At 34.4% G+C, this 19,589-nt stretch overlaps 1 protein-coding gene across 1 annotated transcript in view; it reads left to right on the forward strand.

The window, feature by feature from the left end:
* CSMD3 (CUB and Sushi multiple domains 3) overlaps nt 1–19,589 on the forward strand; it is a 597,171-nt gene that overhangs the window by 468,736 nt on the left and 108,846 nt on the right. The window contains exons 33-36 of the mRNA XM_066565891.1: nt 12,899–13,012; nt 13,823–13,918; nt 14,789–14,992; nt 17,532–17,656. Coding sequence (XP_066421988.1) covers nt 12,899–13,012; nt 13,823–13,918; nt 14,789–14,992; nt 17,532–17,656 — 539 coding nt within the window. The remainder of the gene's footprint in view (nt 1–12,898; nt 13,013–13,822; nt 13,919–14,788; nt 14,993–17,531; nt 17,657–19,589) is intronic.

Consider the following 19,589-nt stretch of genomic DNA (forward strand, 5'->3'; position numbering starts at 1 on the left):
GTTTCTCCAAGCCATATGTTCCTCCTGTTCTCAGCCTCCTTTCTCCCATTCCCATTTTCTATAAAGGACTGTAGATCCTGAAATGACAAGCTGATTGTTATGCAAGATTTGCTTTCTCCAAAAACAAAAAACTTTCTCATTTAGGTCTTGAAAACCTCCCTAGGTTCTGACTTCACATTTCAGTTATAGACTCAGGCAGACTGGCAACACATCTGTTGCCAGACTGGCGACTGATAAGTGGTTCTATTTACTATAAGGATCATACTGATGAAGTCTTGTTTCTCATATTTACTGCCATCAGATGGATGGAACATTTTAACTTTTTCCTTTCACAGGTTTCCTTTATATAATTTTTGATGATTTTGACTATGAAGGATTATTTCCATGTTTTCTCTCTTTTGTTGTTTTTTGGTTTTTGTTTTTTTTTTTTTTTTTTGTGTGTCCACTGGGAGTTCTTTGGGGTTGCCTACAAATGAAAAGAAAAATATATACTCAAATATTAATTTCATCCATATGATTCAGTAAACTGAAATGAAAATTTGTTTCAGATGAATGAAGAGATTAATCATCTGATCTAAAAATTAACATTTACTAGTTGGATGATAAAAGATAATTATTTTATGTAGAAAGCTGTTGTACTTTTAATTAGTAGCTCTAAATTAACTGAGAGGTGACTGAAGAAACAGAGCTTTTTCAAAGTGACTTTGCCATTAAATTTAGAACCCTTATTACATAATTAATAGTATGGTTTGAATTAAACCTCCTATCTTAATAAAGTTCTTTTTTTATTTTGGCAAAATAGTGTTCTATTATTGTATTCTTCTTATTATTACTATTGTTACTCCAGAGTTTAAATTGTTTATTCCTTCTACTATGTATATTACTAAAGAGGTTAGTCTCCGTAAGTATTAGAGAGAGACTTAAAAACAAATTTATCAAAGGAAGACCAGCCTACAAATTTGGGCACCTTACTTAAATACCTCATTAGCCCATTTCATGGTCCCTTGCTACATTTTTTTTTTCATTTTCCTATATTAAAAAGTCACTTCTGCCCAGAACTATAATGAGGAGTTTTGAAAGATACAATTAACTTCAACTTAATATAATTTGTGTTTATATAGATAATAGTTTTATGAATGATTTTATTATTGCCATCACAAGAGTCATCAACAAAACCGATTTTTCTAGATCTGTTGTCTCTTTGGGTATCCCTTCTGTGATATACAGGCTACTGTTAAGATCTACAGAAAAGCAACAAAAAATTGCAGGTGTTTCCTTTCTCCTTCAGTTCAGAGACTGTAATAGAAAAATTAGCAATAAACAAAATTCAGATCTTTTACTTCTACCAGTTTTTTTCTTTTCAGAAAATATTACTTAGACAGTCAGATGCTATGAAAGTGTGATTGTGGTTTGTTTTCTCAAAGCATGGAAGCAATTGTGTAATAACACAATGAAGCAAGATTGGAAGATTGCCCATGTTCAAGATTAGCAAGATCTTCACATTTCTGTGTTTCAGAACACTTTTGTAGTAGCAGGGCGATGGCCTCCTACTTACTGTCTGCCGTCTAAACTCTTCCACTCATTTTTCTCAATAAAATTGGCCAATGAAGTGATGGATCATGCAACGTGCACAAGTGGTCTCAGAATGTTATTATCTGAGTAGTACCTTCTTCACAATAAAGTACATGTCACTAGTTGTTAGCTGTACAGCCTTGGATTCTTTTCCTGTTCACACATTATTTTGTAAGAGACTCAAGAAAAAAAACTTTTTGGGTTACAATTACTGGGCCTAAGTGAAAAGCATTCCAACTAATTGCCTTGTTCCTTTCAGAGAACCCTGAGTACTTGCACTTCATAACAGTGTTTTATTTAGGAGAAGAAAAATAATATCATTAATTATACTTTCTTTTTTTTTTTTTCTCACTACTGTATTGCTCATAGATGTACTTTCAGAGAAGTGAACACATAATTTTGTCTCCCTTGCTCTTCCACTCAGAGTAGATTTGAAGCCAGAAGTTTAAACTGTACAAAACAGTTTATTTCAAATCAGCAGCTAGGTCTGCAGCTTTGACTACTGCCTTGGTAAAATAATCTCAGAAAACACAGCCTGTGCAAAGTAGATGTGAAATATACTTTCATTCTTCTGCTTTTATTTAGGTTTATAGCATTAATCACTGATCGATCTGTTAGGCATTATCATAGATTTAAAATGTGTTGTGTTATATACCACAAAAATATCTAATTAAAAAACATTACTAGTGACCAAAGACTTACTTTAGTTTTTAAGAAAGACTATATATAGGACTGACATAATGTAGGAAAATGTCTACACACCTTCATTGAAGCGTTTCAGTAGGATGCTTTGAAACTAGTGTACTTTTATATCAAACAATATATTGCCTTATTTATTGGTAGGCTTTCTCTATGCAGCTTTTATTAAAATTAAATTTCTAATTCTCACTCTAGTCAGTGCTCCAGATCTGTTAACTCACTCTCAGTCTATTAAATAAAAAATAATTACAGCCTAGGGCAGCTGTATTTTTTTTTTGTCAAACTGTTTTACTTCAACTGCATTATCACTTCGATCCTCTTTCCCTAGTTTAGAAATGACATTGGCAACATATGAGAGGTATATTTTTCATGCAAGACATTGAGAATGACATTCTTTCGAAAAAAAACAAAAAAAGAAAATAGTAGGTCAAGCAAGTTTCGCAGTGCACTAAAACCATACTGCCACTTGCTACCCCATGCCCCGTCCCTCTTGTGGGTGGCTGGAGATAAGAACTGGAGGCTCAAAAGATCATGGTTTGAGATAAGAAAAATTTACTGTAAACAGCAATGAGATAAGAATAAGATCAGTAACAGAAATAGTATTAATGACAGAGGGCATAAGAAAAGAAACAATTCACATGGAAAAGAAGCCAGATGATAATAGACAGTACCAGATGGCTCTCTCTGCCAGGCTTGCAGGATCTGAAGGAACCACTTCTTCTCAAAGAGCCTTCCTTCCCCCATCCCTGACAATCACATGAGGTGGTAAAGAAAAACCTCCTGTCCTGGCCATGCCCCTCCTGCTACTGCAGAATGTAACCCTGTCCTGGTAGAAACCAGAACACACAGGAACAGAGGCCTTTTTCTTTTTAAATGTGGTGTTACATTTCCTTCCACTCAGCAAAAATACTGAATAGTAAGGCATAAAATACCATCTATTTTTTAGGTAGGTGAGAAAATGAGATAAATTCAACATCTATAAATCTGAGGAGTATTAAAGGAGTTAAAATTATAAAATACATTTTTTTTGTCCACAGGGATAAATTAATCTATGTTACCTTTTTAAACAAATTATAATAATAGGTGTTTGAATTTCAGTTGAATAAAATCAGAACAAATCAATATAGAGAAAAGAAAATTTATGTGGTTTGATGCTTCCTTCAGGTTTCTGTGATAGCAGATGTACATAATAGGAATTTTAAAATTATTGCAAGTAATATACTCTATAATTAATAATATAAAATAACATTATATAACTAGCAATAAATGAAAAATAAATATTGTTTTAACTGTTTTCCCTCTACTGTTGTGTTGTTGCAGATCCTGAAAGAGCTTTACATGTATGCATGATGATTCAGGCCAGGAGAGAGGGATGAGAGTTGCAGAATGGGAGAAAAGAGGGAGGCAGAGGTTTGAAGCCAGAGGAGAATGATAGTTTATTTAGTGTAATAAGCTCTGCTGATTTTAGAAGAAAGCAGGAAATGTGTTAATTAGGAGAGTTCAGTCCTCTTCCAGCTCCAGGAAAAGTCTTAAATCTCATATTTTACGTGGAATTGCACTCATTTGTGGGGAAATATGCATGTAAGTTTTTTTCTGTGCAGTTTAACATCACTCCTCATGCTGAGCTTCCAGTGTTAGTAACTGCCCATCTTCTGTCTCCAAATTTATTCTTATTATCTTTTTATACATTCAGATAAATATTTCCTTTTCTTAGACATGAGAAATCAGCAGATCCCATCTTCTTCTTCCTCTCCGAGTCTGAGAATGCAGGAATACTATGAGAGGAGAGAGGACAAATCATTTTTCTGTTCAACACTTCCTTTGTAGAATTGAAACAAAGGAAGAACAGCAGAGGATGGCTTGCGGCTCAGTCTAGATCAGTGGGCTCTGGTTTTTTGAGATCACAGAATGGAACAGCTATTTTCTTCACCTTCATCTGTGGGAGGAAAATGGCACATGTGAGCTTTAAGAGCCAGAACTCTTTCTTGTCCTTCCTTACCTCTTCCTTCTTTGCTGAGACACTCATTTATTCTGCCTTTTCCTCCCTAATAATCTGGATATCATACCAGGAAATGCAGGATTACATTTGCCATCTCCAGCTGAGATTACCAAAGGAACACCAATAATTCTTGATGAAAAGCAGATAATTCAGTAAAGGCTTTTTCCATAGACTTTAAGGAGAGTCTCCACAGAGATTAAGGACTAGACAGTAGTGTTAGTCACAAACATTGGGAAGAACTAGTATATATTCCAATTAATTCACCCTATTCAAGTTAACTGGCACATCTTTGTGTGGTTTGGAAAACCTCCATGACTTTTATGTTAATCACTCATAATAATTTGCTAATAACAGTAAATTAGTGCCATACATATGATTTTGAAATAGAATTTTGTCATATTTGAGGACTTTTGTAGGTTTGTCTTGTATGGTCATGCTTCTTTATGCTGGGAGACTTGTGTAAAGTTTCTATAGCTTATCTACAGTTCAGTTGCTATAGAAAATGTGTGTGTGTATATATATATATATATATGTGTGTGTGTAACAGGGGGCTCCTTTTACCTATTGGCAGCTTTAGCAACTTTTCAGTTCTATAATTATTCTCTTTATTTTTATATCTGATTATGTTTAGTAACATTATATATCAAGTCCATTTAGTTTCATTGCTCAGTTACTCAGCACATCTCTGTCCATAACTGATGCCAGTAAGAATATCCCTTTCAATGGTTTACACATAAACCCCTCTCTAGCCTTATTTTGACATCTAGTCTGTAGTGCACCCAAGAGGCTCATACAGGTGGAATTAATTTTTACTTCTTCCAAGGTCAGGAGCACTAGACAACTGTTTTATTCTGCTGTTTTGAAATGAATCAGGATTTACACAACAAAATACTATTAGCAGAGACTCTATTTGTATTCACAAACAATTAATAATTTTCCTGTTGCAGCTTATGATAAGAAGTGTCAACCATAACAGAGAAATGCAACGGATATCACTAAAGATCACTGCTACAGACACAGACGAGACTGAATGTATTAGCAATAAATGGCAGACAACCAAATGTTTGGAAATGTCAGAGGAGAAACATTTTTTAAAAATGAGACCTCTGCTACTATTTTCATTTAGAAATTACAGTAGCAGTGCTAACTCAGACATAGTCAGTGTTATGTCAAACTGAATTATTACACTGAACAGCAAAAGATCAAATCTTCTAATTCTTTTATGTGAGCTGGTCAAAATCAATTTAGGTTTCCTTACTGAGAGCAGTACTCCTATCCATGAGTTCTGTAAGATCCTCTCTTCAGGATGTCATCTTTCAATCTTTCCTCCAAAAATCTTCTCAGAGATTATTGACCTACTTCTCTTCAAAAAGCCCAACAAACACTCAAATTATCTTGCAGCTTTACTGGACATTTTTCTCAGCAGAAGGGAGCAAATATCTGTTTATTTGGTGTCTAAATGAATATGTTACTTTTAAAATGCTGAGTCAGTCTGTCATTTGTATTTCTAGTTCAATGCATCACAGTGTATTGCTGATTGATCCTAAATACAAAGGAAAAATTCATAATATTTTTCTTATCTCCTGTTTGTTACAAAGCTAAATACTTAAATGAAAAGAGGCATTCAAAGAGAAAGGCTATGTTCCTGTAGGAGGGGCAGATATACATTGCAACAGAAGGTAGACTGACTTTTTTAACATTATAGTAAAACTAACTTTTCTGCTTTTGTCATAGATTAAAACAGCAAAGAGTCATATTAAGACTTTGTACCAGATCATCTCTGAGTTTATTATATATAAATTTCCATGATTAAGCTATGTTATGCAAAAGTCTTGGCTTGCAGAGCTACTTCATATAAATAATGTATGAACCTTAACTTTAAAATATTTCTAGATGCAGATATTATTATATTAATTTATGCATTTATTTTTTTCAAGGCTACTCCATGGCTGGTTTGAGATGTCTTGAAAGTGAATCCAAAGGAAATTGTAGAAAGGAAAAATTCAAATAATGTCCCATTTCTCAAAAAAAAAAAAAAAACCAAAATCCCAAAACAAAACAAGAAAAACCTCACTCTTTCCTCCCCTTCTCTTCCTTAAAAAAATCTAAAAAACTGTAACTTCTGCAAAGAAAACTGGTTGAAAGTGATTTTCATCATACTAGGGTAGTCAAATCTTAATGCAGGTGTCTATTTTGTAAGGAACTCCTCTCTTTCTTCTGAGAATGGCACAAGGTTTTTCCTATCAGTTGATCATTTGATTGATGGCACTAACATGATCAACCCTAAGGACTTGCTGGGTCTCTTTCATTGAGAGAAAACATCACACAGTAATTTCCTGCTTCCTGGACTTATGCCTGAATTCTGTTTATTTAAAGCATAGATTTTCTCCATTGTCATTTATCATTTGGCTGACTGACCATGAACCATCACTTAGCACAGTGAATGGGATTTCCAGACTTGGGAGTTAGGATGCATGAGAAATTTGCATTTCTTCTTTCTTAGTGCGCACTTGTTATCCTTAATCACCATAGATACTATTTCTCTAGTGATAGATTTCTCTGTTTTTTAAAGAAGTTTCTCAAAAATGTGGACTTCTTCCTCTTTTTTATTTTCTTTCCCAAAAAAAAATTAAATATGGTATTGTAATTTTTTTAAAGGAGTTCACAGGAAAAAAAAAAATTAAGCTAAATCATAAGCAAAGAGAGCATATCATCAGTGGACCAGACAGAGAAACAGATTCTTATGGGTTTTTTTTTCACTGTGAAATAAAATTTTTATATTTTATTTGTTCATGTTGTGAACAAAACTCTCTTTTGGAAATATTATTTAGACAGACTACAGAAATTTTTTTGAAACTACGAAAAGTTAACTATTACAGAGTAACTTCAAATTCTGAGAAAGACCTCTAGCTCTAAAATTAGATCTTTTTTATACCACAAGTGGTAGACACCTGAATACTTTATTTTTCATTCACAGTTAGAAGAAACCTGTTTTAAATATATTAGAGGAAATTATCTAAACTACCATTTTAAAGCACAATTTTAAATTCGCATTCTTAACAAATAAGTTGACTTATATGGGTCTTTTGTTTGTTGGGATTTTGCTCAGTTCTTTCAACTGATTTGGTGCTAGAGAAACAGTGAAGTTACTATAGAAAATAAGGGCCATGATATAGCCCATATGTCTTTTCCAGACTGAAATAGATTCTGATTGGAGACAAAAAAACTGTAAAGGTAATTTGGGTTCTGTTACAGTTAATAGGGCTGATTTTCATATTTCCTTGTCAGTTACTAAGACCTATCATTTTAAATGCTGATTCAGGCTTTAAACAAATGCCTAGAGTCTCACCAGCAGGGCATATATGAATAGCACATTTCAGTTTCTGTAATAACAATGCTTAAACCATGTTAGTCCTTCTGGTGCTTTTTTAAAGGCAAGTGAATTATGACTGTAGTGGACTTGATTTTACACTAAAGCTTACTGATTTCAGTAAACCATTAGGAACACAAAATATCCCTAAGAAGGGAAAATCCAGGGTGAAGAATTATCATCTTATTCTATTGTTATCCATGTAAGTTTTAAAGAGTATTTCTTTAAATCCAATAGCTGACATAATATATAAAATAAATATATTTTTTCCAAGTAAATACTACTTGATCAGTACTAGCATTAATGACAATTACATGCTACATGTTTGAATTTTGAGTTAGGATTAACTCTTTCAGTGTTGTGGGTTGACCTTGGCTGGATGTCAGGTCTCACCAAGCCACTCTATAAATCCCCTTCCCAGCAGACCAAGGGAGAGAGAATAAGACTGAAAACAACTAGCAGGTTTAAAGGAAAAAAAAAAGTCAAGCAAAACTTTGTCTGTACATAAACAACGGGAACAATTAATCTCTACTTCCCATCAGCAAGCAATGTTCAGACACTTCCCAAGAAGCAGGGCCTCAGCACACATAGCAGTTGCTCCAAGAGGCAAGCACTGTAGGATAAAAAATACCCCTCATTTCTCCTCTCTCCCTTAGTTTTTATATCTGTGCTGCCATCATATGGTATGTAATATCTCTTTGGCTAATTTGAGTCAGGTGTCCTGGTTCTGTCCCCTCCCCCAGGACCTTGCCCACTCCCAGCCCTTGTTAACACTGCTGTGTTATCAACACCTTTCCAGCTACCAATGCAAAGCACACTGTGAGGGCTGCTAAAGAAAAATGAACTCTATCTGAGTCAGACCCAATACAGTCAGAAATGTGAGCAATTCAGGGGTCTCTTTTGGAAGACTCTGATTGTACATGGCCCTGGAGAGATGAGAAGTCCAGGAAGTAAATTTAATTTTCAGGGATCACAACTTCAAGAAAGTAATGGTCCATGCCAATGTAGACTATCAAGCAAAGACCCTGCCCAGATGAACAAGGAGCTGCTGATAAAACTTGAATATTAAAAAAAAAGAAAAACTCAAGGGGTTGAAGCAAGGTCAGATGTTCAAGAAGGAATAGAAACACTTGAACTGCACTGAAAAGATGAGGTTAGAAAAGTCAAAATCCATGTAAGATTGAATCTGGGGTGAAGTCTCTGCAGAAAAATAAATTCAGAGAAACATGAATTAATAAATTTCTTTTTAACTACCCTCTTGACCGGTAAACCAATCTTGAACAATCCTGGAACCCTGAGACCAGCAGAAAAGTCTAGAGTAAGGATGACTTAGAGGAGGACTAGGAGCACTTAGACAAACTGAGCAAACCCATGGGAGATGATGGAGTGTGTGGGAGGTCAGTTACCCTTGGCAGGTTGTGACTGCTGAGGGAGGTTCCCAAGGGCTGGAAAAAGACAACAACACTCCTATCTTCAGGAAAAGCAAGGAGAAGGATTAAGAGAACTAAAAGCCAGTTGGTCTCACCTCTCTACCTGCAAAGGTGATAGAGTCACCTTCTGCAAATATTGGAGATGATCAAGATGATTAAAAGTAGAGAGTTGGCGCTGTTCAGCCAAGGGAAAGAAAGGCAAGGCAAAGCAAGGCAAGGGATAAAAACTGTAAGGGAGGCAGGATGCTGGGTCTGGTTGCTCAAAGAGGTTGTGGGTTCTCCATCCCCATAGAAGTTCAAAACCTGATTATACATGGACCAGAGCGATCTGGCCATCCTGTCTGAAAAAGGACTGTACTGGATCATTGGCAAAGGCTTCTAGCCTCAGTTATTTTCTAATTTTGTGATAGGAATTATACTTAGGATACTGTTCATAATCTAATGCTATTTAAATTATACCAGTTTGGTTTTTTTTTTAAACAGGCAGATGTAAATTCTATACATATTTATTTCTTACTCTAAAGATGAAACTAAAATTTCTTTGATGAATTTTTTAACTAGCAATCTATTTTTGGACAATTCCATCTGGTTTTAGATGCTTTCCAAACTCTTTGAAAGTGTCCAGATGTTACAGTGATGAAGGCCATAGAAACATCTAGATATTTAGAGGCATGGAAAGTCTGCTTATCTAGATATTGCCTGTTTAAAAGGGAGCTTTCTTGTGCTGACATAATTTGAATTAATGGATTCCCTCACTGTCCTAAATTATTGGCTATATTAACATTACAATTTACCTGGAATTTTCAAATTTAAAAAAATCACACAGATGGAAATGTATAAAAAACCCCTTAAAATGCATTTTGTTTATTTTTTAAGAAATGCATAAATCATTAACTATCAAAATTTCAGGAGAAAGTGTTTTTTGAACAATCTTGCATTGTTTATCTTGTAAAATAAAAGACAACTAAATTGTAAGTAAAATATTAAACCACAAAACACAGGGAAAATTGTATTTTATTTTTAAATAGTATTGCTACAAAACATTGAACACCAAGATGAGCATAAATACAGAAATAATTTGCTCAACTTTAGATGTCAAAAGTCTAAAGGACATCTTTGGACAGATGATTTTCAGTTGACAGGGGATAGCAGATGATTAAGTCATTATTCAGAGAATGCTTATCCATCCATCATTAGAGAAAAAAAAATCACACCCAAATTCTTCAGTTGAAGTGATTTGATCTTTATTTGAGCTGGATAATAATTTTCAATCATTTTTTTCCCAAAGGCAGACTATACTGAATACTTACATAATATTTTATCAACATTTTCTAATTTAAAAGGTGGTTTGCACAGGCTACAAATATGTTGGTTATTATTTAATTTTAAGAAAATTATTTTTAAACATTAGAAAATAAAAGAATGAACACCAAATGAAACCACTACCAAAGGAAGTAGACAATAATGAGCACCAGAAAACACAGGAATAATGAACTGTTTTTTTTTCTAATAATCTGCATTTCCTTTCTCACAACATTATGTCAACTAGTTAGGTATCAGTCACTATACCTTTCAACATTTTGCAGTTTAATAAATCAAAAGTATCCTGGCACACAAAAAGGAGGGAGAATGATCTAGATTATTTCTTCTCTAGGGGCTGCAGCATATTCCTGCTTAATTTGAGAAAGCAGCTTGACTCATGTAAATTGCACATAAAAGGCTCAAAACACTTACTTGAGCTTTCTGCTGTTCCATGTTAACCCCTTTCTGGCAGTAATTCCTCTTTACCGCTTCTTTTGATGTCTCAGTCACTTAAAATCTCTTTAAAATATATTTTATCTCAAGTCAATGAAAACTTTTGGCTATGTTCTTATATTTTTGTTTGTATTTTATTAGGAAATGCACAAATGATAATGAAAAAAAAAGTTGCCAAAAATTATACGTGGACCTTTCTCATTCCAAAGTGGCTGATTTTAGGTCATGCATTAGTTCACCTTCTTCAGTGTTATACTTTTAGATCAAAGGATTCCAAGGACAAAACCAGAGGAAAAACCAATATTGAAATACTTACAAAACATATAAAAAAGACCTGGAATTTTACTCGTATATGGTAAAACTGTGGATAAATAGCTTATTTATTTATTTTGTAACCCATTAAAATACAAATACAGCTTAACAAGTCAATTTTTACAGTTTTCCCAGTATACAGCTCTTGATAACAGCTATGTGTACTTGTTACAGGAGCCTCAGCTCTTGCCTGAATTTTCTATACATATTTGAAGCTTAATTGAAAATGGGAAATAGCAGTGGAAGTCACAAGTAACTTTTCTTGTCTCAATGGCAAAATGAAATTCACTGAGTACGAAAAAAGATTTGATAAAAGTCAAAATATGACAGAAAAAATTGACTGGATTAAAAGCTTGTTTGTCATCTTTAGCAACAGCAAGAGAAGACTTGAATCCAGACAAATATTATTTTGAAAATAATCAGAACTATTAAAAACGTCAATGATTTATTTTCTGGAAATTGAAGGAGAAATTCAGCATCTCTCTTATACTTGCTCTTAAAATATGGACAAGAATCTTTGGAAGTGTCTCAGAAAAACTTTTGTTTCAAATTTTTATAAATATAACATTCAGTCTTTTCCTTCAAAAATAGGCTTTTAAAAACTGAAACAAATATATGATAAGATAATGAGTAAGGAACATGGAATTGCCTTTAAAAAAAAATCAGTCAAAAAAAAGTCAACAATTTGAAGACAATTCAGTTTTAATATACAATTTTTAAAGCTTTAAGGATGTATAATCATTGAAAGAAATGGAGGTGAGAGCTTCATCTTCTATAACTAAAACTACCAAATGAAGGTACTGCAGAACTTTTGACAGACAACCAGAACCTAGTAGGAACACATTGGAATATTTATTCCAAAATGTCTAACCTGGATAATGAACAAGAAATGCTTCAATTTATTTTTAGTTGTTCCAATACATAAAAATATCTGACTGCTTCCACCTTTATACATGTATAGTTCCTAAGTCATTTTCCCCTCCACTGCTTATAGTATTGGATATAAATGTTTTCTAGGTACTAGGGTCAGAACTAACCCAAAAATTTATTTTTCTTTTTTTTTTCCCACTGATTACTTGTATTGAAAGGGAAAACACCTTTAATTCAAATGGGCTATGCAACCTTGCATTGAGTTGCTCCACTAGAATGACTTTAAAAATAAAGATTTTTGTGATTCAATAGATTATTCTAAAAATTGTTTGTTGCCTTCAATCAGTTTCTCATTTATTTCAAAAAAGCAAAGATGTATGGAATGTTACTATTCTTAAAAAAGGGAAACATTCCAAGGTAAGTTACATTCCCAGTAAAAGTTACAGAGGTTTATCAACAAAATTAATTAATAAAGCACAGCCTATAATGATATGCCTGGAATTATAAAGGAGAAAATTGCACTGAGAACTTAGATGTGTGGTGGAGGGCACAAAATCTGAAAGTAGAAAATAATTCAATAGCAGTAAAATTGTTTTGTTCTATAGTTATTAGAATCCTTTAATGATTATATGTATTTGTAAGGCTTCTGTACCTTCATTGTCACTTTTAGATGTACTTTCATCCATTTACTGTACTTTAAATTGTGTGAAAAATAACCTACATTCAGCACCAGGAGAGGTGATGTAGTTATTTTTAAAACCATATATTAATATATATTTTGTTCTCTCTCTTTTTTTTTCCTCTTTCTTATTCTATTCCATGTGTTTGGCTTTGTGTTTTTTTGTCTTGGCTACTGGTGCCTCTTCCTTCTTTTCCTTTCTATTTGGTCAGTTGTTTTTGGCCAGTTTGTGTTTTTCCAGACATCACTCCATGATGTTGTTGAAGTATATGATGGCCCAGCTCTTCAGTCATCTTTGTTATCCTCTCTCTCAGGATCTCATTCAGGTATCATTTAATAGAACTCTCAGTATATTGTTATTTACTTTTTTAAAATCAATCTAGAAAGAAAATATATTCCAAAAAAAAATAAAGAGAGAAAAAGGATTGTCGTATTTGCTTGAATTCATCTCAAGCAAATATATGAAATCCACATTTTGAACTAAACACTTCAAAATCTTTGCATTGATGAATGAAATGGAGTATAATTGCTTTTTTTTTTTGCCTTTTTAAAATTTTTGATATTTAGCTAATATTTTGGATATTTAGGACTTCTTACTCTGTGCCTTTTTTGGCTTTATCTGAAATAGGTAGTACATATTCTAAAGGGAAAGCAAGGCATATTCATACCAAAGTAAAATTAAATAGATTAGTTATATGTTGAGTCTATTTAAAGAGGTTGGGGGCTTGGGGTTTTTTTTGTTTGTTTGTTTGTTTTTTTTCCATTTTGGTTTAGGTTTTCTGTGGGTTTTTGTTTGGTTTTTTTTTTAGAGGGGAGTCTGTTGTGGTGTGGGTATTTGTTGGTTTTGTTGTCATTGGTTCATTGGTTTGGGGTTTTTTTTGAGGGGAGTTGTTTTTTTGATTTTGGTAAAGGAAAAAGCAACAAATATTCTTAGTAACTAAGATGAGTTTTAACTCCCCTTTCCTAGAAGGACATAATACTGTCAACAAAAAATATTAAAATTGCATATATCTTGCAAAGTTTACTGAAGCATAACGGGGTTTGGAGAATATTATTTCTATCTCCAAAGATGTTGACCGGTGTTTTCTTTGGTAAAAAGTGTCTATGATAACTTTGTATTTTCATTGTTTGAGTAGGCGAATCCCTTCCATTAAGCTCGGGGAACCAGATCACAGTCAGATTTACCTCAGTTGGACCAGTAACAGCTAAAGGATTTCATTTTGTTTATCAAGGTGAGACAACCTAGGGAAATGTGTACATTTATTCTGTTCATCATAGTTTGTAAATCATCAGAGAGGAACAGACTGAGAATGAAGAGGAAACTAATAGCCTTTTAACTACAGAAAATTGTCACTATTTCTACATGTTTTGAAAAATGTTTGAAACTATTCTTTTATCTGTATTTTAAAGCTGAGATCAAATACTTAAGAAACATAAGAGGGGTTCTAAATTTAAGAAGAGAGTTACACAAAACTGCTGGTTTTGTTTGCTAATCTGATTGACAAATATTAGACCCATCTGGATGCTCTAACTGCTTTATCTCCCAATTTAAATATGAATAGCTGTAAATGTTATTACCTGTGGATTAAAAATGATCTTACTGTTATTAAGATATTTTTCTTGGTTTACATTATTTGCCTGTTTATGGGTCAAGTGGAAAATTTTATATACCAACACTTGCAATTGCAATTCACTCTTTCATTATATATAAATCCTCATCTGACAGTCAGAACACACATTTAGAAAACCACATGAATAAATGTAAATATCTGACACAAAATGTTATTTTGAAACCCTGTATTGGTTAAGTATCTCATGGTAGTATTTCTTATAAGTGTCATTTTTGATAGGTTTACATGTGGATTTTATGCATTACTTCCAATCTCAGCAAGGATATCAGTGCTATGCTCTCCTAAATAGTAACTCAGACATCAAAAGTGAGCAATCTCTATTGTGAAGATTCATTTGGGTATTATGGAAATGTTCTCAGCTGGGAAATAGCTGAAAGTTTCTTCTAGACATTTTAAATATTTGTGATTCAATATCTGTATTCCCTCACCAAACTGAAAATTTAGAATCCACAATTCTTTGTATGTTCACAGCTGTTCCAAGAACAAGTGCAACACAGTGTAGCTCTGTGCCTGAACCAAGATTTGGGAAAAGGATTGGAAATGAATTTGCAGTTGGTTCACTGGTTCTTTTTGAGTGCAATCCAGGCTATATCCTTCATGGCTCAACAGCAATTAGATGTGATACTGTACCAAATGCATTGGCACAATGGAATGATTCACTCCCTACATGTATTGGTGAGTTCCTAAGGCTTTTTAATATAAATAATTACTGCTTAAAGTGTGGACTAGTCTCCTGTTGAATATGTTTATTGTTTGTCATTGGTATAGTATTTTATTCTTGCTTACTTTATTTTACTTCCTTTTTTATTCAAGGTTAAGTTTTATTCTCCTTTCTATTCTAACCTTTCTATTCTATTTCTATTGTAACCTTGCTGTGAACTTTCACAAGTTTCATGAACATGCTCTGCTGCCATATTTAATGTGATAGCTTCTCTTACATTAACATCCCTGGAAGTTCCTCTTCTGAGTATCCCTCTTTAATCAAGAATCAGAAATATTAGTTTGTGCCATGACTTCTCGCAAGACTAAGATGCTTTTACACTGCAGATGTCTAACAAGATATTGCAAGCTTTTAGGAAGAACACCATTATATTAAAGATTTAGAAATACTTACATTAAGATTTTGTTACTTGTCAGGAAAAAGCCAGTAGCTTTTCAGATCAGAAAACATACTTTTTCTGGTTCTAGTCACTTTGAGATTAAATTCTCCAAATTAAATTCTCCTCCTCCCCCCACCAAATTTCCAATATGTCTATCCCCCAAATTTCAACTCTCGGTCCAGCACCACCCTTCAGACAATCAATCCTCAGTTCATTAAGAGGAGAGGAATCCTTCTTGTGCCATAGGCTTCCTCTGGAAACAACGTTGAAACCTTGTGTGTTTTCATGTCACTTGTGGCACCGCCCGGAGAACATCTGCCATCGTGACCTCTTCCTTTCATGTCCAGTGCTCTCACCACTGCACATGGACCAGAGCTGCTCCTAGAGTCATCTTTTAAGGATGCTTTATCCCGTTCCAAAAAGAGTGCAGTCTCACTTTTGGGACACCTGTCCCCCCCAGATTTCACCCCCTGGGGCCAAGGGGTACCAACACTGAACCCTCTTGGCTCTGAGTCATTGCCTCCCCCTGGATGCAGTCTCTGTGTCACAGGAAACATGGTTCTGTCCATGGCTATAAAAGAAGAGTCCAGTTAAAACCACTCCATCATCTCTTCCCACCTAAGATTCTTCTCTCCCGACATCTTTCACTTGCCCAGACCTTCATCACACTTGCCCATTTCCTTCTTCATCTTCCACTCTATCTCTCTTTTAGGAAAGGTTAATGTTCTGTAAAGTTTTCATTGTCCAAAAAGGGGTTAAAAACTCGGGGTCTGCCTGCCCGCAGAGTCCCACAAGGGGCTGGAAACCTTCTTGCTGCCCTTCTCTCTTCTCCGCAAGCTTTCAAGGTGGCACAGTCTCTCTCTCTCTCTCTCTCTCTCTCTCTCTCTCTCTCTCTCTGTCTCTCTCTCTGTCTCCTGGCGGGGGCTGCTCGATGCCTCCTGGTGCTTCTCTCTCTTCCACCCTTCCACCCCCAGGGTCAGGCCTACCTCTCCCGGCTGCATGGCTTTTCCCCTCCCGCCCAGCCAGCAGCTGGGTCGGGGGAGGTCTGACTTGCTTCCCTCGAAGAAACCAAGAGGGCTTACCCTGGGAGTGCTCTGCTTTTAACCCCTGTGTTCTCAGAGGTGTATCCAATGTCCCCAGTGGCCACACCAGGTGCCAATATTCAAATCTGAGCACCCATTGTGACCACAGCATCCCAGAAAACCCACAACACTTAGTGATGTTGCATAGAAGTGATGCATTAGCTTTTAATGGACTTTATAAACCATCTCATCAATCTTTTCCTTCAACTTCAAACATTCCAACAAAATATCCATATGCAGATTAAGATGTAATATTATTTGTCTCCGTTAGAGCCTCTAATGATATAGACAAGATGTATTCAAGTTGAACATTCAAAAGAGAAACTTGATGGTACTTAATGTATCTGTCCTGTTCCATGCATAACGCTTTTATTAATCCGTGAACAGATGTGATGAATGTAGTCTTGCAAGGATCTTGGAAGTTCTTTACTGATGCAGTAGATGCACAGACTGTGATGAAATAACTCACACAAGCACACAACAGTCAAAGAGTTGAGACTGGTGTTAATAATTATTTAGAGGAGCAATATTAGAAAGAATGAATGAAAAAATATTAGAAAGAAAGAAGAAACAATGTTATCTTTTTTGTGACACTTTTTATCTTTTATAGTTATACAATACTTATAGTTATACAATACAATATATACAATACAATACTTTATAGTTATACAATACAATACAAAGTATGGGTTTTTCATACTTCAACCTAAGCCTTAAAAAATGCTTTATTTTTGTAAGATTACCAGGAGATAATAGAATGGATTTCACTCTGTAAAGGTCAAATAAACAAGGGGAGTATTAGCATGATTCTGTCAGGTAGGAAACTGACATAATTCTAATTTTCTTCTACTCCTTTTTTGGTCAGATAAAGGAAGAGTTTTGAGATATAAAATTTTATTTTCCTGAGGCATATAGGTATTTTTTAATGTAGCATCAATTTAATATGTTTCCAGCCATAGTACAAGCTTTTATAATAAGTCTTCTCATTCTAAGCTTTATACTTCTTTTCTTCCCTTATGCATTTCCTTTCAGTGCCCTGTGGTGGTATTTTAACAAAGCGCAAAGGGACCATTTTATCTCCTGGTTATCCTGAGCCTTATGACAACAATCTGAATTGTGTGTGGAAGATCACAGTACCAGAGGGAGCTGGGATTCAAGTAAGTTTACTTGCTATTTGCTTGCTACCATCATATTTAGAACTGTTTTTCCTTATGCTAAGGATGAAAAGATCTATCTGTACAATATTTCTAACTCATTAGTGATTCTGAAAATTGACTTTACTGCACATCTTTTTAATTATGCAGTGATTGAAAGTTATGGAATTCTTAAAAATCTTAAAATATACACTTGTAGCCTTTTACTTAGAAGAATATCACCATAACTTCCAAATGTATTTCAATAAATCAGTGACTCCTTATAAGCCAAGGGAAATAGAGAGCCTTCCTAGGAATTCTTTTTTGCTCTCCCCAGATTTATATGTCTCCTTTCACACAGTGAAATTAAGTGAGTTGCTTTCAAGGGCAAGTTATATATGTTATCCTAGAAACTCTGCTATTTACTCTATGTTTATGGAAGTTCACTGTGATGTAAAGATGCTTCATTATGTTTCAATGTGAGATAGGAATTTATTCTTTTAAATAGTTTCAGAGTTGTTGCTAACTTACATTAATTAAGAACCTCATAGAACACACAGTAGGAAAGTATCCATTAAGCTTAGTCATGCCTATCTCTAGAGCTCACGAAAGAAACTGACAGAAATCTGGTTATTGCACAGGCAGTTGAATTTAATAAATTAGAACTTCTAAGCATCATCTGAACAAATTCCTAGCAAAATGCACATCAAGAAATCATGATAAAAAGTTTTCTATGTCTATCCTAGTTCAAAATATAACTGCTGTAGAAAATGAATAAAGAGCTCAGTTTATGTAGGTTAAGACTTAATAAAGAAAATCTGAAAAACTCTTCACAGTGCTTTAAAGCTTTTTTACAAGTTTCATTACAAAGTTTTCAATAATATTTAATAGCCTAAATCAGCTTTGAGATTGATTTTGAGAAACACTACTTGATTTAAAGAGTTGACTAGGACAGCTGACAGGATACTTTGTTCTGTGCATTTCTTATACTAGGAAGATAGTTCAGAGGATTTAAATTAGGCAGTAACTGTCCTCCTGATTTAGGCCATCACTGTTGCTTTTTGAAAGTGCTTATTTCTTATCACAGGCTGCAATTTTCAGAATCATTAATGAGGTGACTAAATTAATAACTTTGATTTCAATTTAGGTGTTTACTCTTCATGATATTCTTTTGCCTCAGAGTTGTAATAAACAAAAAGATATATTTACTGTCTCAAAGTATCTGAAGCATGCTAAGAGTGAGGACCTCTTCACTGCTTCACTTAAGAAAAAGAAATCTGTTCACTATTGTATCTGACCAATTCCTACAAAAATAGGTGCAGTATTTGAGGTCCCCATCCAAGAAATAGATAGCCAAACTGAACATTTCTTTCATGTAGAACAAGGTCCAAGTCATCTATTTCACATAGAAAAATGGCTTCATGATTGTTTTACTGGAACTAGTGTTTATTTCTTCTGTTGCAATTACTTCATTCTGGGGGGGAAAAATTGAGGCAAAAGAAGCATTATTCTCTAACTTAATGACTAAGGCACCCCTTTTTGAGGGTGGTTGGGATTTCATCATGCCTCTGTCTCTTTTAAAGCTTTTCAGTAAACAGTTAAAACAAACAGAAGGCTAACGCCAGAAACTCTCCCCTACTAATCAGGAACAAGAATCTGATATTTCTCTACTTTGTAAGGTGTGATTTCACTATATGAGAACAGGTATGGCCTCCTGCTTGCAGTTTATCTCCTTACCACTTTGCATCTCCATATGAGTGGAAGAATATTTTCCCCTCTGGAAGAAAGGAAGTGACTATTCTGCCTTTTGTTCGTAGCATGCTAGTGACTGCCCCTCCTCAGGAGATGAGTTGGTGATGAAGGTAATCAAACACAGCAGTTTTCTCTTACCTGGAGGCAGAATTTAAAATGGCAAAATAGATGAAGCATCGTGCATCCCTGTGGGATTAGTTTAGAG

The sequence above is a fragment of the Molothrus aeneus genome, chromosome 1 (assembly GCF_037042795.1).
Source record: "Molothrus aeneus isolate 106 chromosome 1, BPBGC_Maene_1.0, whole genome shotgun sequence".
Classification (NCBI taxonomy): Eukaryota; Metazoa; Chordata; class Aves; order Passeriformes; family Icteridae; genus Molothrus; species Molothrus aeneus.